At 52.1% G+C, this 18,588-nt stretch overlaps 1 protein-coding gene and 2 non-coding genes across 4 annotated transcripts in view; all 3 read right to left on the minus strand.

Moving 5' to 3' along the window:
- Positions 1-7,779: 7,779 nt before the first annotated feature.
- The window catches only part of RPL3 (ribosomal protein L3), an 86,022-nt gene continuing 75,213 nt past the window's right edge, over positions 7,780-18,588 (minus strand). The window contains exons 1-10 of one of the 2 annotated variants that reach the window (XM_055712189.1): positions 15,433-15,522; positions 13,883-14,075; positions 13,106-13,274; positions 12,075-12,210; positions 10,855-11,041; positions 10,282-10,442; positions 9,884-9,985; positions 9,311-9,406; positions 8,599-8,718; positions 7,780-7,886 (exon numbers count right to left, since the gene is read on the minus strand). In XM_055712189.1, coding sequence (XP_055568164.1) covers positions 7,842-7,886; positions 8,599-8,718; positions 9,311-9,406; positions 9,884-9,985; positions 10,282-10,442; positions 10,855-11,041; positions 12,075-12,210; positions 13,106-13,274; positions 13,883-14,075; positions 15,433-15,435 — 1,212 coding nt within the window. In that variant the 5' untranslated portion in view covers positions 15,436-15,522 and the 3' untranslated portion in view covers positions 7,780-7,841. Of the gene's footprint in view, positions 7,887-8,598; positions 8,719-9,310; positions 9,407-9,883; positions 9,986-10,281; positions 10,443-10,854; positions 11,042-12,074; positions 12,211-13,105; positions 13,275-13,882; positions 14,076-15,432; positions 15,523-18,588 lie in introns of those variants that run through there. The other variant, XM_055712190.1, reaches the window with a different exon arrangement.
- On the minus strand, positions 8,271-8,363 carry LOC114017987 (small nucleolar RNA U83B). The gene has a single exon (XR_003563356.1). It is a non-coding gene; the product is annotated as a small nucleolar RNA U83B (small nucleolar RNA).
- Positions 10,651-10,743, minus strand: LOC114017986 (small nucleolar RNA U83B). Its single transcript, XR_003563355.1, has one exon. It is a non-coding gene; the product is annotated as a small nucleolar RNA U83B (small nucleolar RNA).

Consider the following 18,588-nt stretch of genomic DNA (forward strand, 5'->3'; position numbering starts at 1 on the left):
CCAACAGAAGCAGGAAATAGCTACGGTGAGCGAATAAATAAATGGTGCAACTGTAGCTCTGCCTTACATGGTCTTTGTGGGGAGTTTTCCTTTGTTTTTCAGGTTTGCTATTTATACTGCAGAGTGTGAAAATGATGTCAGCAAAGCCTCTGCTCTTTGCTGCAAAGAAAACCAGCCCCAAGAATTTTTTGCAGGGCTGAGAGACCTCCTTGAACAGCAAGACTCAGAGACTGTTCACAAAGCTGGCAGAGCTGGCAGGAAACCTCAGTTGCGGTGTGATTTCTGAGGAGTCCTCTCCATTTCTATGTGCAGGGGCTCATTTGTCCCAGCTCAGTGGCCCATTTGTCCCAACCCATCTAGGATATGGCTCTGCTCATGTGAAAGTCCATCTTGCCTAAGATGGACTCATAACCTCCTCCAAGAATATCTCCAACCCCTTCCAAACCTAACTTTTCTTACTGCCTTTCTTTTTTTGACCCCTTTTCCTCTATCCCATTCTCCATTGCAGCCTTTAATGGTTTCAGCTCCGGCCTGCTCAGCCCAATGGTGTTGTCCCAGCTATGCCCTGGGGGACAGAGGAAGAGGGGATGGGGTGTCCTTCTCCTTGTGGGGCTTCACCACTCCCTTGGAAAGGCTCAGGAGGTATTTCGGAGAGCCAAGCTCCCAGCTGAGCAGTTCCCATATTCACATGAGGTGGGAAAGCACAGGTTCAGCCCAGAAGGTCGACCAAGTTCAAGCTGAGCCTGCTCAGCAGTGGATGGCAGGCAGCAATGGCCATGCTTTGGGAAAGGAGGAATATACCCTTCCTTCCCACATTTGTCCCCTGCAGTTAGGAGCTGCAATGACAAGCCCACGTGAACAGCTCGGTGAACAGCTCAGCGAACAGCTCGGCAGCCAGCGAAGCCTTGGTGCCCGTGGGCAGGGGCAGCTGGTGGTGGTGGGAAGGGAAAAGCCAGTGTGAGTTCAAGGGTTGCCGGTGTACTTGAGACGAGAAAAAACTCTTGGTGACACATGCATCAGGTGTTTCCAGACGATAACAAAACCTGCCTGAGGTCATCAATATTTAATTAGCAATGGGCTTGGTTAAACATTATCCCGGGGGCAGGAGGGAGGGGAAAAGTCCTGAACTGAAGAGAGATTTAACTCTTTGCAGAGAAAGGCGAAGGTTGCCTTCAAGGAGAAAGGGTATCCATGGTTGGATGTCATCAGACTCTGACATTAGGTTGGCCAGAGGGGCAGAAAAGCTTCGGGGTACCCGTCTCTTGGGTCTCCAAGTGAAAGAGGTGCTTTGCCCCATGTAAATGAAATGATCTAAAATTGGAAGCTCAGCACTCCTGCACCCCAACAGCCCCAGGCCAGCCAAGCAAAATGCTGGAGCAAGACGCCTGAGAGCAATGAGGCTGGTGGCCTGTCTGGTTTCCCCACCGGAGCTCTCCCAGCCTCGGCCGAGCCAGTGGCTGGGCACTGTGGCGCTTTCTCTGGGATGGCTGAGTCACTGCCCTGCTACCTGTGCAGGTTCGCACCTGGGTGCCTGCCTCACCGCTGTCTCCTCCGTTTCCTCTGGCGGCTGAATCCCTGGCATCAATCCCATGCCCCTGCCCCCAGGGAGACCCAGCTCAGCAACCCAGGACAAAGAAGAGGAGGAGGGAGGCATGGGGGGGCTTCGCCTAGGGTTTCTCTTTGGGAGGAAGGCTTGGGTTGAAGAAGGAGATGCTGAAGGCTCAGGGTGGGGGGGATGTGTGCATTTTGGCCCTCCAAGCACAGCCTGACACCCTGGTGTGCTCCAGGAGGAGATGTTGTGAAGGTCCATCTCTGGGGTGCAAGAAGCAAAGCAGCATGTGATGGAGGGGGAAAGACCTTGCCAAGGGAAGGGAACTGCCTTGGGGCTGCAGCTTTTGTACCCTCAGGCTCCTCCCCCAGGTCGGTGCCAGGTGGGACCTGCGTGTGTGCAGAAAAGGATGGGGCCAGGTTGCACACAAGGAGCCACAATTAACGGTGCTGGAGCGTCCTGATCTCCATAGGCAGCGTGTATGGTTGTGAGGGGGAAGCTGCAGACCCTGAAATGGGGAGCTGGCACCCGACTGCATGGGGCAAAGGGCTGCTGCAGCACCTCTACACAGGGCAGGGCAGGACCCAGGAGAAAATGGGGCTGAAATCCTGCTAGTGCCCACCGGGCTCTGTCCTTCCCTGGCCCCTCACCGTCCCTCTGCTTCTCCCTGCCACCTCCCCCTCCAAAATCCTCTCTTGGCTGCCCCAAACCTGACACCCGTAATTACCCCAAGATCACAGGGACCTGCTGAAAGAGTGAGCGTGAGCCAGGCTTGGGGGCGGGGGGGACGACACATGAAAAGCAGCTGCGGCCCCTGCCCGCAGCCAGGCCCCCCTGCCGCACCAGCAGCCCCCCGGCAGCAGGGACACCTGCAGAAGGCGCCTGCTGGGAGAGGGGAGTGGGAACCTGCTCAGGAGACGGACAGGACAGCACAGCACAGCTTGGGATATGGCCAGCGGCAGCTCCCACCAGCCAGCCAGCATCCCCAGCGCCTGCTCCTGTCTCGCAGGGAAGCCCCTCTCGGGGGGCAGGAAGGTGAAGCTGGGCTGGCGTTTGCCCACCACCCGCTTCACTTGCCAGTGGCTGGGTGCCAGAGGGGTGATTCCACTCTGCCCCAAGCAGAGCCTGGGGAACAGGCAGCCTTTGCTGGTGCTTGGCGTCACCTTCCCAGGGATGCTGCATGCTGTCCCTCCTGCGTTCTTGGCAGCAGTGGTGGTGGTCTCACACCAGCAAGCCCCCCAGGCAGGATCCCCAAAGCAAAAAGGCCTTTGGGGAAAGGGTCTGGACAGATCCCCAATGTGGCAGTATGTGAGGGCCCGTGACTGGGGTGGGGTCAGCAGCAGCAGGTTCCCACAGCAAGGATGTCATCTCTCCTCCACATCACTGGTGATACAGACAACCTGCCCAGCACAGCCATACCATGATCCTGGGACCTCACCCTCCCATTTTATCCCTGCTCATCACCAGGGCCAGGCACCGAGAAAGAGGATGGAGGTGTGGAACAGAGAAATAACCCCCTGCCGGGCACCTTCCTGTTGTCAGGAGCAGACATTCTGCTTTTCTTGGCCCCAGCCTCAGTGACATCCATGGGCACAGCCTGCATGACTTGCACGGGATGGGTCCTCACCAGGGTCCCCGGGAAGCTGAAGAGGGGATGAAGTCAAGGTGGAGAAGGTGGGCAGTCCCAGTCCTCTTGGACCCCTCACCCATGAGCTCTGAAAACAGGGAGGGGGAAAGTGAGCAAATCCCCCATTTTGGGCAGAAGAAACAGCAGCAATGACACTCCAGGTCTCCAAGCTAAGGAAGAGGCTGCAGCCCTGGGCAGGGTGGAGCAGAGCGGCAGATGCAGGGACTTCATCTGCGAGGAGCAAGGAAATGTCCTGGAGCTGTTTGATCTTATTGTATGGAGGGAAGCGGGAGTGGGCGTCCAGCCTTGCTGGAACCAAACAAAGATTATAAATACCTCCTGCCACCAACAGCTCCTCACCGACCTGGCCCGCTGGGGACCCGGTTGCTGGCTGATTCCCAAGGGGAAAAAATGAGCACTTGAATGTAGTGGTGGAGCGCATGGCAGACAGCTCCAACCAGAAAGCTGGGGGGAATTTGTCCCTGCGGGATGAAGTGTGTGGGCGGGACATCTCCCACCACCACACACGGCCGTATGCAGCGGGAATGGCCCTTGTTGGCTTGATTCAGCCTCTACTGCCACTGGTGTCAAAAAGGTTTTAAAAATACATATTTAAACAGTCCCGTGATGTGGTGGCTGGGCATGAAGTAACGCCTGAGCCTGGTGGACAGCCTTGGAGAGGTGTCCCTGTGTCCTTTAGGGCACTGGGCCAGCACGTTTTCCCGCTTCAAGCCTTGGGTTTGAATTCAGTACCGCAAGTGTTACCAAGAGTGCCGTCTGGCATGGGGTTACTTTGGGGTTTCTGGTGCCCAAGCCCTGGCAATGCCTCTCAAGGGCACCTGGGAGTCCTGGGCAGCCCTGACACACAGCGGCTGTTCCCACCAGGAAGGGAGAGCAGCCTTGTTTTAGGGAAGTTGGGAGGCAATAGGAGATAAATTTAGTTTTCCCCGCTGTGGCCTTCGGCTGCCGCAGAAACACGTGATACCCCAGCACCACACTGGGAGGGGGCGGTGAGAAGACTTCCCAAAACTCACATGGGCTCCCATAAGACCCGTGCCTGGCTGGGGAGCAGCACTGCACCAGGACCACTGACAGCCAGTGGCAGGGAGGCCGTGGTGGCTGTGAGGGCGGGGGAGCTTCAGCTTTGCCTCGGCATGAGATGTTGGGGTGCCCATGGGTCTGCAGCCCTGGAACAGGGCTACCCACCACCCCTTTGCCCCACGTCGGGAGGGCCTGACCTCTGTGGGGACCCACCTCCCCGCTGCATCCATCCCCTGTTGGGTCCCGCACGCACTTCTAAGGGTTGGTGAGAAGCCAGAGAGTTGTCAGGTACAAAAACAGTCCTTGGGCTGGGGGGGCTGCAAATCAAACGCATGCTGCACTCGGAAAAGCCCAGCGGAGCTGCTCTAGTAGAAAAGCCGCCACCCGGCATGTGAACCCAGCCACCGCTCCCCTGGGGCACCTTTGTCAGCCTCTCTCCCCCATCAAGCATACTTGAAGCTCCCTGCCTGTCACTGGGATCAAAGGCAGGGCTGGGGTGGGGAGGCAGGGGTGTCAGCTGGGCCACTTGTGAAGCTGACTACGGGAGCCAAGACCTCTAACTTGAACCTGCTTTTTTTTCCCCTCCCAGGCATCCTTACGCACTTCTAACATCTCCGCTCCAGCATCGCAGCTGCATCTCGTTTCATCTCCAGTGAGGGAAAGAGGCAGCACTGGAGCCAGATGCACCGTGGGAAGGCTGGAAAAGTGCCCCCCCCTGCCTCCAGGACCACCGGGTCCCAGCCCCTGTGCTGCTGGCAGCTGGGGAGCACCAGGTGCCGGGGGTGAAACTCAGCCCTGCTTCCCAGCCGTGACCCTCCCAGCACCAGCTGGGATAGGGCCCGTTCCCAAGGTGCCCAGTGCTGTTTCAGCAGGGTCAGGGCTGTGCCTGTCCTCCTGCAGCTCTTGGGCTGGCCCAAGCATCACCAGGGTGCAGGATCTTGTCTGAGCAGATCGTGATGTTGTTGGCCATTTGGGAAGATGCGCTCAAGCAGCATCACCACAGCACTTGGGAAGCTGGGGGGGTGTGTGTGTGTGACTGTGCCAAAGAGAAAAAGCTCAATGTTAAGAGAATGCAGTTAAAAAAAAAAACCCACAATACACCCCAAAACCAGTTTCTGGGTTCTTAGGAGCTGCTGGACTGACATGTCACCTGCACCGACTGCTGCCTACTGGACTGAGGACTGTCCCAAAGACAGAGGATGGATGCTCCTCAGGAGTGGGAAGGCTGGGGGGATGAGTGCCGCCAGGAGGACCCAGACATTAGGAGCAGGAAGCTTTGCAGAAGTCAGCTTGGTGTCCCCTGCCTTTGCCTTCCATCTGCATGGCTTGGTAGCGACCTCCCAAACCTGAATGCCAGGAGCTCCCCAGGAAAACGCATGGCGAGGCTTCAGGGAGCTCTCGAGCAGCTGAGAGGGACCACGTAGCCTGGGTGACCTGGCCTCAGCTAAAGGCCTCACCCTTTTCTCCAGGCCAGCTCCACCAGCAAGTCGTAGGGGACAAGTGTCCCACTCACCATCTACAGAGGGAGGAGCGCCACCTCCTGACGTTGGGTGTTCTCTTGTCCCCAGGATTCCAGGATGGAAAAGGATTAAAAACTGCTTTTGTGAGGTTTTTTCACCCCTAGCCACTGTTTCACGGGTCAGAAGCCATCGCTTCAAGAATAAACAAACCCAAGTCTGGCACTGGATCCCAAGCTGAACCAGCTACTCCTGCTAGACATGCACCAAGCATGTTCAACAAGGACAGCATTTCTTCAGGACTGCTTCCTTCTATTTAGGTGCTAATTTGACCTTAAATTCCGCCCCCTGCTACCACTGCCACTTCAAAACACATTCACCAGCTCCCCAGCCTCCCGTGGAGCTTCCACCACAAGGTGCGACTTTGTAAAATGAGGTGCTTTTACAAATTTTCACCAAGGCAGTGCGTAGCTTGTCATGGATGCTCATCCCCAACACATCCCAATTTATCCTGATTTAATCCCAGTCCCCTTGGATAAATCTGACCTGTTTGATTGAAGCAGCAGTAGCAGAGAGGGCTGGCTTAGAGCCATGCTCTTGCTAGTCAGTTTGCATGTAAGTGCCTTAAAACAGCCAGCTTGCCACCAAGTGAAAATACCACCTAAGGCTTACTAACAGGCAGGGAAACCTCACTCCTCAGAGCTGCTCATGAAACTGCAGCCTCAAGATGGACAACAGGTTGGAAATTCCACTTTTCTGCATCAGAGGAATACTAAGGCTCTTCTTCACCTACCTGCTGATTTGAGACTTGTGACAGAAGAAAAGAGAAAATAAAATTAGCGGGCAAGACCTCTCTTGTTACATTTGGCTGAAATCAGCCAGCAGGTTCATGTGCTAAATGAGGCTGACAGGGAGCCAACCAGCTTGTGCAGCCATTGTGTCTGGTTTCTAGGGGAACAAGGTAAATGTTTTCTCTCCTTTTTGCCACCTCTTAACTCACAAGGTTCTTACACATCACCACAGGAAATATTATCTACATCCACCTTCCCCATTTCAGATTAAAAAGCAAATTGGGTCAGCCTCAGAGCAACACCGCACTTCAGTGTGTAGGTCTGGAGTTACCACCTCGATTGCTGCCATGTCTCCAATTATGGTCAGCAAAGGATACAGCAGCTCAGTTAGCTAAATTTACACAAGCCTTCCATCAGGCTGTGGCCCAACGCACAAGTGATCTCACTATTGCAGGAGAGACAAGCACTCCAGGCCACCCACCGCTGCCTTTCTTGGTAGCTCAGCTCCCCTAACTGCAGCACTTCCATCAGGGACAGTGCTAGTCCTTGCACACAGACAAACCCCGTAGTATCTGCCCCCTCACCACTGGCCTCTGCCGGGAACACCGGCCAAACCGCCTCCCCAGGAGCTGGCAGTTACTTTGAGCCATGCAGTAACACACCAGCAGCCAGCACAAGCAGCTCTCCCTCCTCTTGGAGGGTGGGATGCAGAAGTCTCCCTCCTCCCCTCCCAGGGAGGCCCCTTTCCCATCACAACAGGCAGAACCTTCCAGCAGGTATGGAAAATTGATTCTGGAATACTCGAGGTAGGAATTTGTCACATTACTTGCCACCTTCTGCTGCTCTCAAGAACAGTAACAAGCTGCATTTGTAAATGGTGTGCAGGTTGCATCCCCTCCATCATACAGGAACTGGAAGGTTTCCATGGTAACCAGCAGCATCAGCCACCTACCTAAAATTTAGTAGCTTCAACTGTCTGAAGTAGTTTTATTTCAAAAGCCGTTTGATTCAAAGGAGCTCTCTAGCCACCCAGCAGAGGATTAAAATGTGGAGTATCTCAGTAATTGCAAACACATTTAGGGCTCCTGCTGCTTTACTATTTCTCACACAAACAGAAAAGTCTTGCTCTGCCCAAAAATCTTTACTCTCCAAGAACAGCAGTTACAGCTTCTTTCCCATGACAGGAACCCTGCTACGAGTTGGACACTCTTTGAATGAGCTCTACTTGCTGCTTTGGTTTGGCTGCTCCCACACATAGGGCCTGCAGTGAGAGTACCAGACTTGAAACAGCTATGTATAAACCAAGAGGCAACGTTAATTTCTTTAAAATATTTATTTTGTCTGAGAGCACACAGGCCACAAGACCATTTCACACATTAAGCTGTCTCCTCTTTTGCAATACGATCTTTCTTGAGTGGTCCCTGAAAAAAAAAAAAAGAAACTATGTAAACAGCAGCCTGCACCAAAGACCACATCCCATCCCAATTACAACACCTCTTGCAGCAAAGGTGTTAGGGCCAAAAAAAGCCCTCAGTGTGGCAGGCCATTGCAAATCCCAAGCCCCATCCCCACAGCTACAGGTTTCATGGGAAAGCTGAACTTGGCGCAGCCGTGCTGCGCCAAATCAATGACTTTGTATTTAACAGAGAAGAAATGCTGGTGCCATCTCGTGGAGAAGCTGAACCACTCGCCGACCCAGCAAGGGTTTCACATCCCACCCAGGACTCCTGACCTGCTTTCTCCAGCAAGTAACAAACAGGGAATGCCACCCACAGCCCACAGTGAGGCGAGTGCAGTGGTCTGGAGCTGCTCTCAGAAGAAATGCAAGTACAGAGCCACTCCCCGCGGGTGTCACACACTGCCCAGTGCTTCTTCCCATGCCTCATCACTGAACGTGCCCAAACACAGCAACACCCCTCAGGCACCAAGCACTGTTACTGGGGTAGCCACCCCACGCCCAGCCCATGGCTGGAACACAGTGGCAGGATGCACTCTCGACTGAAGCTACACCATTTGTTACAGAGAAATTCTGGCCCTGTGGCAGCCCAAAGGTCAAGCTTCCAACTGCCATTAGCTGAAAGACAATACAGAGGTACACAACACAAAGCTGCCAGCTTCAGAAAGTGTCCTTACCATGAAAGCCTTCTTCTCCTCAGCTGTCTGGAAGCGGCCATGACCAAATTTGGAGGTCGTGTCAATGAACTTCAAGTCAATCTTCTCCAGGGCCCGGCGCTTGGTCTGCACAAGCAGGGACTACAAGCAAGATGCCAGGTGAGTACACAGCAGCACCATGTCAGCCTGCCAGTATGCTGGCTACTTATCACTTCCATGGCTAACGCCTCCCACATCACTCAGACTTCACTCTCCAGCTGCTATTATGTGCAGGAAGCCGATAAGCCAGTCTGCACCTTTGCCCTTCAAGGCTGAAGACTAGGCTAGATGGGCTTTCAGCAGCCTGGTTTTGTGAGAGGCATCCTTGCCTACGGCAGGGACGGTGGGACCAGATGATCTTTAACATCTCTTCCAACCCAAACCATTCTGTGATTTTATGAGGACTGGTCAACTCATACCAGCTGGTGAGCCCCAGTCTGCCTGCCAGTGTCCTTACAGTCCCACAAGAGCTCTCAACCCTGAAGCCTGCCCTTCAATACAAACAGCCCCGGACTGCATTAACTGGGAGAAGCACCTCATGCTGCTCCTGAGGTCATTAATGCGAGGTGGGTTTGTGTGCATGGGGCTTTTCTTTCCAGCTGGCTGCATGAATCCTCACAGCAGCAACCAACACCTGCACCAGAGGCAGTGCTGCACTGTTCCAGTCCATCTGACAGCAGGTTGCACTACTGACCTTGCGCAGGGTTAGGACCCTCTTCTTGGTCCCAACAACACAGCCTTTCAGCATGATGAAGTCATTGGTCACCTCGCCGTAGTGGACAAAGCCTCCCTGAGCAAGGAGAGAACAGTTAAGTGTCTGCATAAAGCAGAAACAGTGATCACATCTGCCTGCAGCTTGATGGCCCATTCGCACGTTCACTGAAATCCCATTTCCAGTATTGCCTTTTGCTGGTCAAACTTCTCGATACAGCCATTTACTTGCTGCCATAAGGCTGTTGCTAAGATCAGCAGAAACAAGAGGCAGCCAGCAGCAAAACAGCAAAAGCTGCTCTCCCTGCTAAGTTATTCCTTATTTACAAGTATCATTTCTAGGCTTGTAACATCCCTCTATAATATTGCCACACAGCAAATGCAATTAGCAAGTTACACAAATCAATACTGGTATGTCTGAGCAACACCACCTCCCACAGCAGCCAAGTTTTTTCAAGAGCTCTTCGTTCAATCATTCTGCAACTTATACCAGGCCCATTTGATCTAGGACTGCACCTCGGAAGCAGACTCTCTCCATAGAGCTGCAACAACTTACCAGAGGGTTAATGCTTTTGTCAGACAAGTCATAATCAGTTGATGCATTGTTTTTGATCAGCTTTCCATCCTTTATTTGGTAACCCTGGCCAATCTTGTAGATCTAAAAACGTCAAGAATTTCTACTTAGCAAAAGGTAGGAGAAAGGGTCTGTCATTAGGTAAAACATGAAGAATTAGGATTACAAATAGCATTGGAGAAAACTATCTGTTGCACTTCAAAAGCACACAGCCATACAAGATTATGGCGATCCAACATAACTAACTATGGTTACTGCTCCCAAGATGACATTCAAACAGAGCAAAACATCCAAAGCAAAACTCCCTCCTCCATTCATCATCATGCAGCAAGTGACCTCAGCCAGCTCTCACTTCTTCCCAGCAGCTCAGGGACACAAACCTTCTTATTGATTTCAGTCCGGTGGTGATACCCCTTCTGACCAGCCCGGGCCACAGAGAAAGCCACACGAGCAGGGTGCCATGCACCGATGCAGGCCACTTTGCGCAGACCCCTGTGAGTCTTGCGGGGCAGTTTTTTTGTGTGCCAACGGCTGGTAACACCTGAAAGAAACCGAAGCAGTGATGACAACCACTGTCAAGCTGAAATGTCACCTAACTGTTTGACTAGAGTTTAAGCCACCTTTCAAGCTGCTCTCCCCAGGCAACAAAAGGGGAAGCCAGACTAAACATCCCAGGAATTAACCACGTTTCCTGATGAAGCACCTTGTCCCTGAACCACCCATGCTCCCTCCCCCAGATGTCCCTGGGTTGTGTTCTCAGAAGGAAGGCAGCATGGAATGACTCCTCATGGATGTCAGGCACTGTGCCCAGTGCTCATTCCATGGTCTCATCATTGAACTGTGAAGAGCCGTATTTACCTCCTCAGCTCTTAACCCACACACTTGTGAAAGCTAGAGGCTAGGATTTCACTAAAAACTGTATCCAATCACAAAGAGAACTTCCATGCATTTACCTTTATATCCCTTGCCCTTGGTGACTCCAATGACATCTATCATCTCATCCTGGCCAAAGACAGTTGACACAGACACCTGCTGTTCCAACTTCTCCCGGGCCCAATCAACTTTCTCAGCAACAGTGCCACCATTCACCTGGATCTCCATCAGGTGAGACTTCTTCTGCCTCAGGGGAAGCAAACGCATCTAGAACACAGAAAGGATGACATTTAGCTCCTGCTCTTCCAACATGGACTTTCTACTAACTAGCCCAGCATCCTTCTAATCCTGGCCTTATGTTTTTCTAGCTAAACATACTCATTTCCAAGGTACACAGCTTCAACATACTGAAGTAAAAGGTCCCACGCTAAGAGGGAAAGGCTGTAATGCAGCTTCAACGACCAGTCACAGTACCTGGAAGTTATATGCCACCCACAGGAACATGGAATTTCCCTGATCAAGTGCAAGATGTCCTTGCACATGGTGGGGGCAGTGGGACTAGATAATCTTTGAAAGGTCCCTTCCAACCCAAACCATTCTATGATTCTTTGATAAAGCCTGCCACACAGAAGGACACTTTGGGTAGGGTTGCAGCTGCAGTTACTTCTACTATATTTAGCATCAAGGGACTGATACGAGTATCAACGTCATCTGCAACACTACCTTTGCTGTCTAGTACGGCAAATTAATTGTAAAACTAGCAATGTCATAACTAGACATCTTACTGCACCTACAGCCAACTCAAAAGATTTAACTGCATCTCCCAAGGAAGTCTGGCAGAATACTGATGGCTAGGGAGAAACCACCACACCGCTCAGCAGCACACCTCCTTTAGCTGAGCAACAGAAGCCATTAAAGGCCTCCAAGTGTTTGCAGTCCCTACAGAACACAGCCTGAAATGATGCTGACCACACAAACTCCACAGTGAAGCACTCAGCATGCTTTTATTAGCTGGAATTAAGGGAGTTCAGGTCTACATAGTCTCAGCAAAAGAATGAATCCAAAAGTTCCTACTAGGGTTCAGTCTCTTGGGACACTTGCTTCAAAAGACTGCCAGTGGCTGCCCTCAAGCACCCTGTGAACACATACTTTGTACAGAATGAAGAGTGCTAGTACTTGTATCATGCTTCCACCAGCATCAGGCTGCAAGGGAGGGCAGAAATCTCCCCTACAGAGATTAACTGTTTTATGGTTGCTCTTAGCCATTTCCAGTGTACATCTGAGTTCCACAGACACTTACCTGAGTGTGAGCCATGACTCTAATAACCTGGCAGTATTTCTTCATGCTATTGAAATCTTTCTCCAACTGCTTTTTGCCCTCCTCATCTTGCCATTTCTTGCAGTATTTGGTGAAGGCCTTCTTCTTGGACTTGTGCCTTCAGGAGCAGAGCAGAGACAAGGTTTGGCTAAGCCCTTCATCAATCCCCCAGGGAAGTGGGGACGAGCGGAAGGAGCTGCCACCTCAGCTGGTTTTGGCTCATTGCCAGCTTCTAAAAACTCTTTTCCACTGGCAAGCGGAGCCTGGAGCTCATCAGACAGTGGCAAAGTTGCCAGAGCTGAGCGGAGCTGCCATGAATTCCAAAGCACATTAACATTCACAGTACAGAAGACAAAAGACTGTAGGGAGATGTCAAACAATAACAGAAAAAAAAAAATCTTTAAAGCAACTGTTGCATGACTGCTATCTGCTTCAGAATACCATAATTTCCCCCCTTGTAAGTCCAAGCTATGCCTGACAGTAAGGTCACTACTTTAACACCCTTGAGATCATTATTGCTCTACTCTTGACGTCTCTTCAGCCTGCTAAGTTCATAAACAAGCTGTAAACTCTAGACACACTGGAGCCACACTCCGGCAAATGTGCATACTTTGAATCACAACAGTGCCTGGAACACTAATCAGAAGTAACACTTGTCTTCCCCTTTCCTGAGAAAACAGGGCTACAGTCAGGACTCGACACTCAACAACAAGCGCCAGAGGCGATTTCCTTATGTCCGCCCGTCGAAGTATCATCACATGTAGCCTGGTAAGGAGATTTCAAGCGAAAACCAGCACTGTCACTCCCACTCTCAAGATGGGCACTAACACACTACCACCCTCCCAGAGCCATTCCTACAGCCTGTCCCATTATTAGGCCAGTTCATCCAGGCCAAATAGTAATTGCTTAAAAGCCCCTTCAAAAAGCTATACTAGCATAATCTTCAACCCAGCAGAAAAAAATAAAACCATGGCACGATCTTAAGGCAAAAAGCAAAAGCCCTACTCTCTTACCAGTTCTTGTAGAAGCGACGCTTACACTCATCGCTGATGTGCTCAGCAAAGACGGTCTTGAAGCTACGGAGACCACGAGGAGTCTGCACATATCCCACGATGCCCACAATGACCATAGGAGGAGTCTCTATTATAGTGACTGCCTCGACCACCTCCTTCTTGTTCACCTCTGGGTGAAGACAGGAAAACAGCAAAACTAACACCAGCATCAGCTATTAAAACATTTTTTTCACACAAATCCCTCACACGGGAAGTTAAATAACCCAGGTTCTTTTCACAAAGGCAAAGATGATGCATGCTAAAGTGACCAAGTCTAAGTTATACTTCAATGCCTTGCAAAAATTTTGAGACTGGCTCAGTAGGAAGCACAGCAATACCTGGTAAGCATTACGGATGGTAGCAAGTAACACTCATTCTGGAAAGGTGAATCAGCAAAAAAAAACCACAGGCAATTTGTTGTATCTGTCCATTGAATCTAGGTTATCCTAAGCAGCCTGTTACAGTACAGCTAAAGGAAACCATCAGGTAATTGTGCTCAGTCCTCAAACAGGACCATTAACAAAACAGATACTGCCAAACATGAAGTCTTGCTGCTGGGACATCATCCACATTGAAGTGGGAGGGGTATGGGTGTTTTATACCTCAGCTCAAGGGCCTTGAACAAGGTGAAGTCACACTAGGACTCAAATTCAAAGCTACTAACAGACAGGTCATCTTTCACCATTCATAAAAAAAAAGAAAACCACCTCCTCCATTAAGAGGAACATTAATACATACTGGATCCAGGTCTGTCAACTTCACGGACAATGTGGGTCATGCCAGCTTTGTACCCCAAGAAGGCAGTGAGATGGACAGGCTTGCTGGGGTCATCTTTAGGAAAGCTCTTCACCTTGCCCCTGTGCCTGCTACTGCGCTTACGCGGCAGGAAGCCCAAAGACCCATGTCTTGGAGCTGAGAACTTGCGGTGAGACTAGAGAGAGAAAATAAACATTTAGTGCTTGCTATAGAGATTCACTTATACCCACTCAAGGGCCAAGGCCAACTCTCCTCTTGCAATGAAACATGAATATTAATGTATATATCAGACGTTTTGCATTCTAGAAATTCTTCTCAGTATCAGCTGTTTGGCTTCTGAATACCAGTATGGTGTTTTAAGAATGTGATCCCCTTGTCTCAACTGTGTCCCCTCTAGAATTCCTCAACATCTCCTCCCTTTCAAGCTTATTTTAAGGTATCACCAAGTACCACACTTGTCAGGGAACCACACAAGCGGTAGTTTGGCCACAGCATGCCACCAGAATTTCAATGCACCTCAAAAGCCTAGAAAATTGAGAAGCAATGTTTCAACACATCAGTAACGCTATGAAAATAAACATTATAAAAACAATTCCAGTCTGAAAAGCTGCAGTAAAACAGTATTTCAGCATCCACCTTTAGGTCAGACATTTTGGGCAGAGCTGCAGTTATTTTTTCTAAGCTGGTCCGGCAGCCTCCCTCTGCAAGTCGAGAGCCAAAAGGCTGGGTTCCACCCGGAGAACTCTCAGCCCAAAGAACTACCCATCCCACCTCACATCCAAATTAAAGAAAAACATTTTACAGCTAAAAATGGAGCTAACAACCAATAGCTAAGAAATATGTCCTACTTAAAAAAAAAACCACAAACACAACAAAAACCACAAAAACACTTAACACGCTGCCTTAAGCGGACAGTTTGCCAGGTCCAGAAAAGGCTTTTTGTTAGCGTTACAAAATGTTGTGGCAGGGGCCTGGAGAACTCCATTTTGACGCCTGCTGAAGGCTCCCAGCACAATACCTTCGCGTACGAGTGAGACACGGAATTGGATGTGGATGAAAGATGAAAAGAGGTAAACTGCATTATTTGCCTGACCACCCCGCGTGCTCGCCCCGGCCCCCCTGCCCCTGCAGCAGCCGATGCAGCCTCACCGAGGGCGCCCCCGGACCCCAACGCACCGCGCGCAGCCCGCCGGATCAGGCGGGCACGGCTGCCGGAGCCTCTCCACACCAGAGCCTCCCTACCTAAACCAAGGGCCCATGACCACCACCGCGAGCAAAGAGCCCCCTTGGCAGCCCCCCGCGTGCCCCAGAGTCCCCGGGCACCAGGAGGGCCCGGCCGGCGCCCCCAAGGCTAAGCCTCACCCGCCCACGGCGCCTGCCGCGGCCGAGTCCCGCAACAAACCCTGCGCCGCCTCCGGCAGGGACCGGGGGCGGCGGCAGCGGGGCCGGGCAGCCGCCGATGGCGGGATGGCGCCGATTCCCGAGGGATGGCGCGGCCAGGCCCGGACGGCGCCACCGCCAGCAGCACCCACCATCTTGTCCCCACGCCGGGCCGGAAGGGCCGACAACAGCTGCGCGCGGGTTTTTTATAGACTTCCGGCCCCACCCCCGGCGACGCGCCGCGCGGCGGTCTCGCGAGAAGCCGGGGGGCGGGGCGCGCGCGGCGCGGCGGGTGGGGGCGGGGCCAGGGGAGCGCGCGGGGCGCGGCCGCGGGGAAGGAGGCGGCGGGCGGAGCGCCCGGCGGGGCGGTGGGGCAGGGTCGCCGCCGAGGCGTGCGGGCCGTGGCAAGCAGCGCTACGCTGCGGCCTAAAAAAGCAAAAGGAAAGGGGAGAGCGTACTGAAAGGCGTGCAGCTCCTCACATAAACGTTCAGCTGCGGTGCGTTACCACTTTATGCAAAACCATGACGTCTCCGTGCCATCGTTCAGCTGTATGTAACCTCAGGGAGTGTGTCCCCCTGCGGTCATCCCCCTGGAGTAGGCTCGATGTTTCATTTCCACAAAATAACGTGCTTGTTCCAAGCTGGGAGTGAGTACTGGCCTCGTACCAGCCCGGACAGAGCATCCCCGCTAGCACTGAATAGGTTGTATTGAATGGCTCCGGGGCCGTAGGGAGCCACGATGCCCCCTGAGCCAAAGGGTCTTGACAAACCCGCATCACGGTTTGCAAAAGGTGTTAGGTAATGTGAAGAATCACAGTAACGAGAGAAAAATATTAAAAGTTAATAACATAAAATACATTTTGCTGCTAACATTGGCACCCATTACTTTTGCATGTATCTCAAAATAGAAAAAGACATCAAATAACATCTCTTCTTTCACACAGGGACGTGTTCTCGAGCCAATCATGTGTTCTCCAGGGGCTGTGTCCTGCTGGGTACACCCACGGTGCCTGGCACAGTGCAGCTCCAGACTCAATCAGGGCCTCTGTGTGCTACTGTTGAATTAATAATAAACAATAAAACCAACGTAGATGCCAAAGTTAGGCTGTGAAAGAGGAACTGAAAATAAGACTTCCTGTGGAACCTGTCTGGAGCTGTCGTTACTCCTGCTATTCTCTCTCACGTGCCGCTTGCTGCTGTCCTGGCACAGAGGTGAGCGCCATGGGACCCGCCATGTCTCTGGGAGATGCTGCCTGGCTTGGCCCATGTCAGAAACTTGCCAGCACAGGAGCTGGCACTGTGCAGGGTAGGGACAAAGCAGAGCTGAGGCGAAACCCAAACAGGGAGGGAGCTGGGGGATGGGAAATAAATTAGTCACCCTCCATCCGTTGATGCTGGGAAATCAGATAGGATCCAGCTGATGAAGCTCCCTCAGACTTCCCTGGATTGGGAACTGCGTGAGTACCCTCGTGGGATAACTAACGTGACACATAAATTCCAGCTGAAATGAACCCTGAAGCGGCTCTGGTCCTCAGCCAGAATCTCCACAGCTCCTGGCCAAGGAAGGGGAAGGAGGACCACCCTAATGGATCTGGAGTGGACCCACGTCTGAGGGGCAGGAGAGGGTAACAGGGCCACCTGCCTGTTTGGGCTGGGCTGGTGAAAGACCAGGTGAGAAGGTTTCAAGGAAGTGATGCTGTGAGACATGGTCCCTCCAAGGACCGCACCACGGGTTAGCAGAGGGACAGCTGCCCTCCGGGCCTCATGAGCTGCGAACCCCCTTTTTCATGTCACTGGAGACACAGGACATCCACCCAGCAGCTGGGAGAGGCAAGGGCTTCATCCATCCTGCGCTCCAGCAGCTGAATGCCAGTCCCTTTTGGGGGAACAACTTGCCACTTGCTCAAAATGTCAGGGTGTCACATTGCCTCTGGGTCAGCCTGAGAGCCTCAGCTGCAATAACACAGGCTGAACCCAGGCTTTAGAGAACCGACATAGCATCAGACATCCAGGTGCCTGGTAAAAGTAAGAGCCAAGCCAGCTCAGCTGGTGGCCACGTCCTGCTACCTACAGCCTTTCTTGGAGTGAGGATGCAGGATGCAAGCCAAGCAAAGAAGCCGATGAAGCCACTAGATGGTTGAGATGGTGTCAGATATATCCAGAAGGTTATCTGTGGAAAATAACCAAACTGCTGAATGGTAAGATCCACCTCCACCCATCCAGAGGCTAAATAAACTGGGAATAAGTGGGTAAATTTGTGTTATTAGAAGGAACATGGGCCTTAATCCCACACTGCCAGTGGTACGAAAGGAGATGCAAACTCAAGGCTGTGAAGATGATGGTACCCTGAGCTGGGTGGGCCGGAGCTTCCCACACATGGAGCACCCAGAGTTTGACCTTAGGATCTCCTGGGGCTTACAGAGAAGAATGTGTTTGACAAACACAAAACCATGGGGAGATTGCTGCCCCCGGGGATGGCTGCTGCCCTGCCTCCTCCTTCCCTGCCAGGGACTGCAGCACTGCACAGAGGCCATCTGAATTCCCGCTATGGGGATGCTGACCTGTAACATGCGATATAAGTGCTGCACATTATGGTTATATCAAGTTACTGCAAACAGTAATTAAATAGTCCAAGCAAACACCTATCTACAGAGCCAAATCCTGCTACCAGCTGCACAGGTGTAACGCACCTAAGCCATTCAGCACAGGAGGCTGGTTACCCAGCTAGTGTGAAATAATTAAGGAGGGCATATCCAAGCATTAAACACAATTAATCAACTCCCAGAGATCTACCTCCCCGCCTCAACTCTGGTCCCTGCCAGTTCAGTAAAACGCAAGGTTGGAGGCTTTGCTGGAGGGACTCTGCAGGCAAACCTGTGTGAAAAAGCCCATACAGACCAAGAAGAGGTGCTTCATTTGGAGGACATTTCATTGCCTGCCCTAACCTGGCAGACAGTGGGAAAGGAACCAGTACAAACCAGAGGGCTGTGGGTACAGCCATGCTGGTGCTGCAGCTCATCTTCCCAAAGCAGAGCTGCCCCGTCCCTGGAAACATTCAAGGTCAGGTTGAACAGGGCTCTGAGCAACCTGGTCTAGTTGAAGAACGTCCCTGCTCATTGCAGGGGGCTTGGACTGGATGACCTTGAAATGTCCCTTCCATCCCAAACTATTCTGTGATTCAATGGCTGGATGTGATGGGGGAATGTCCCCCACACCTCCAACCTGTCCCTCAGAAGATGCCTCACAAAGGACAAGGAATGGCTGCTTACTTTTTAGTGTGCTGTTCCTAACAGGCAAACAAGGGTAGG

This window comes from Falco cherrug, chromosome 5 (assembly GCF_023634085.1).
Source record: "Falco cherrug isolate bFalChe1 chromosome 5, bFalChe1.pri, whole genome shotgun sequence".
In the NCBI taxonomy this organism is placed as follows: Eukaryota; Metazoa; Chordata; class Aves; order Falconiformes; family Falconidae; genus Falco; species Falco cherrug.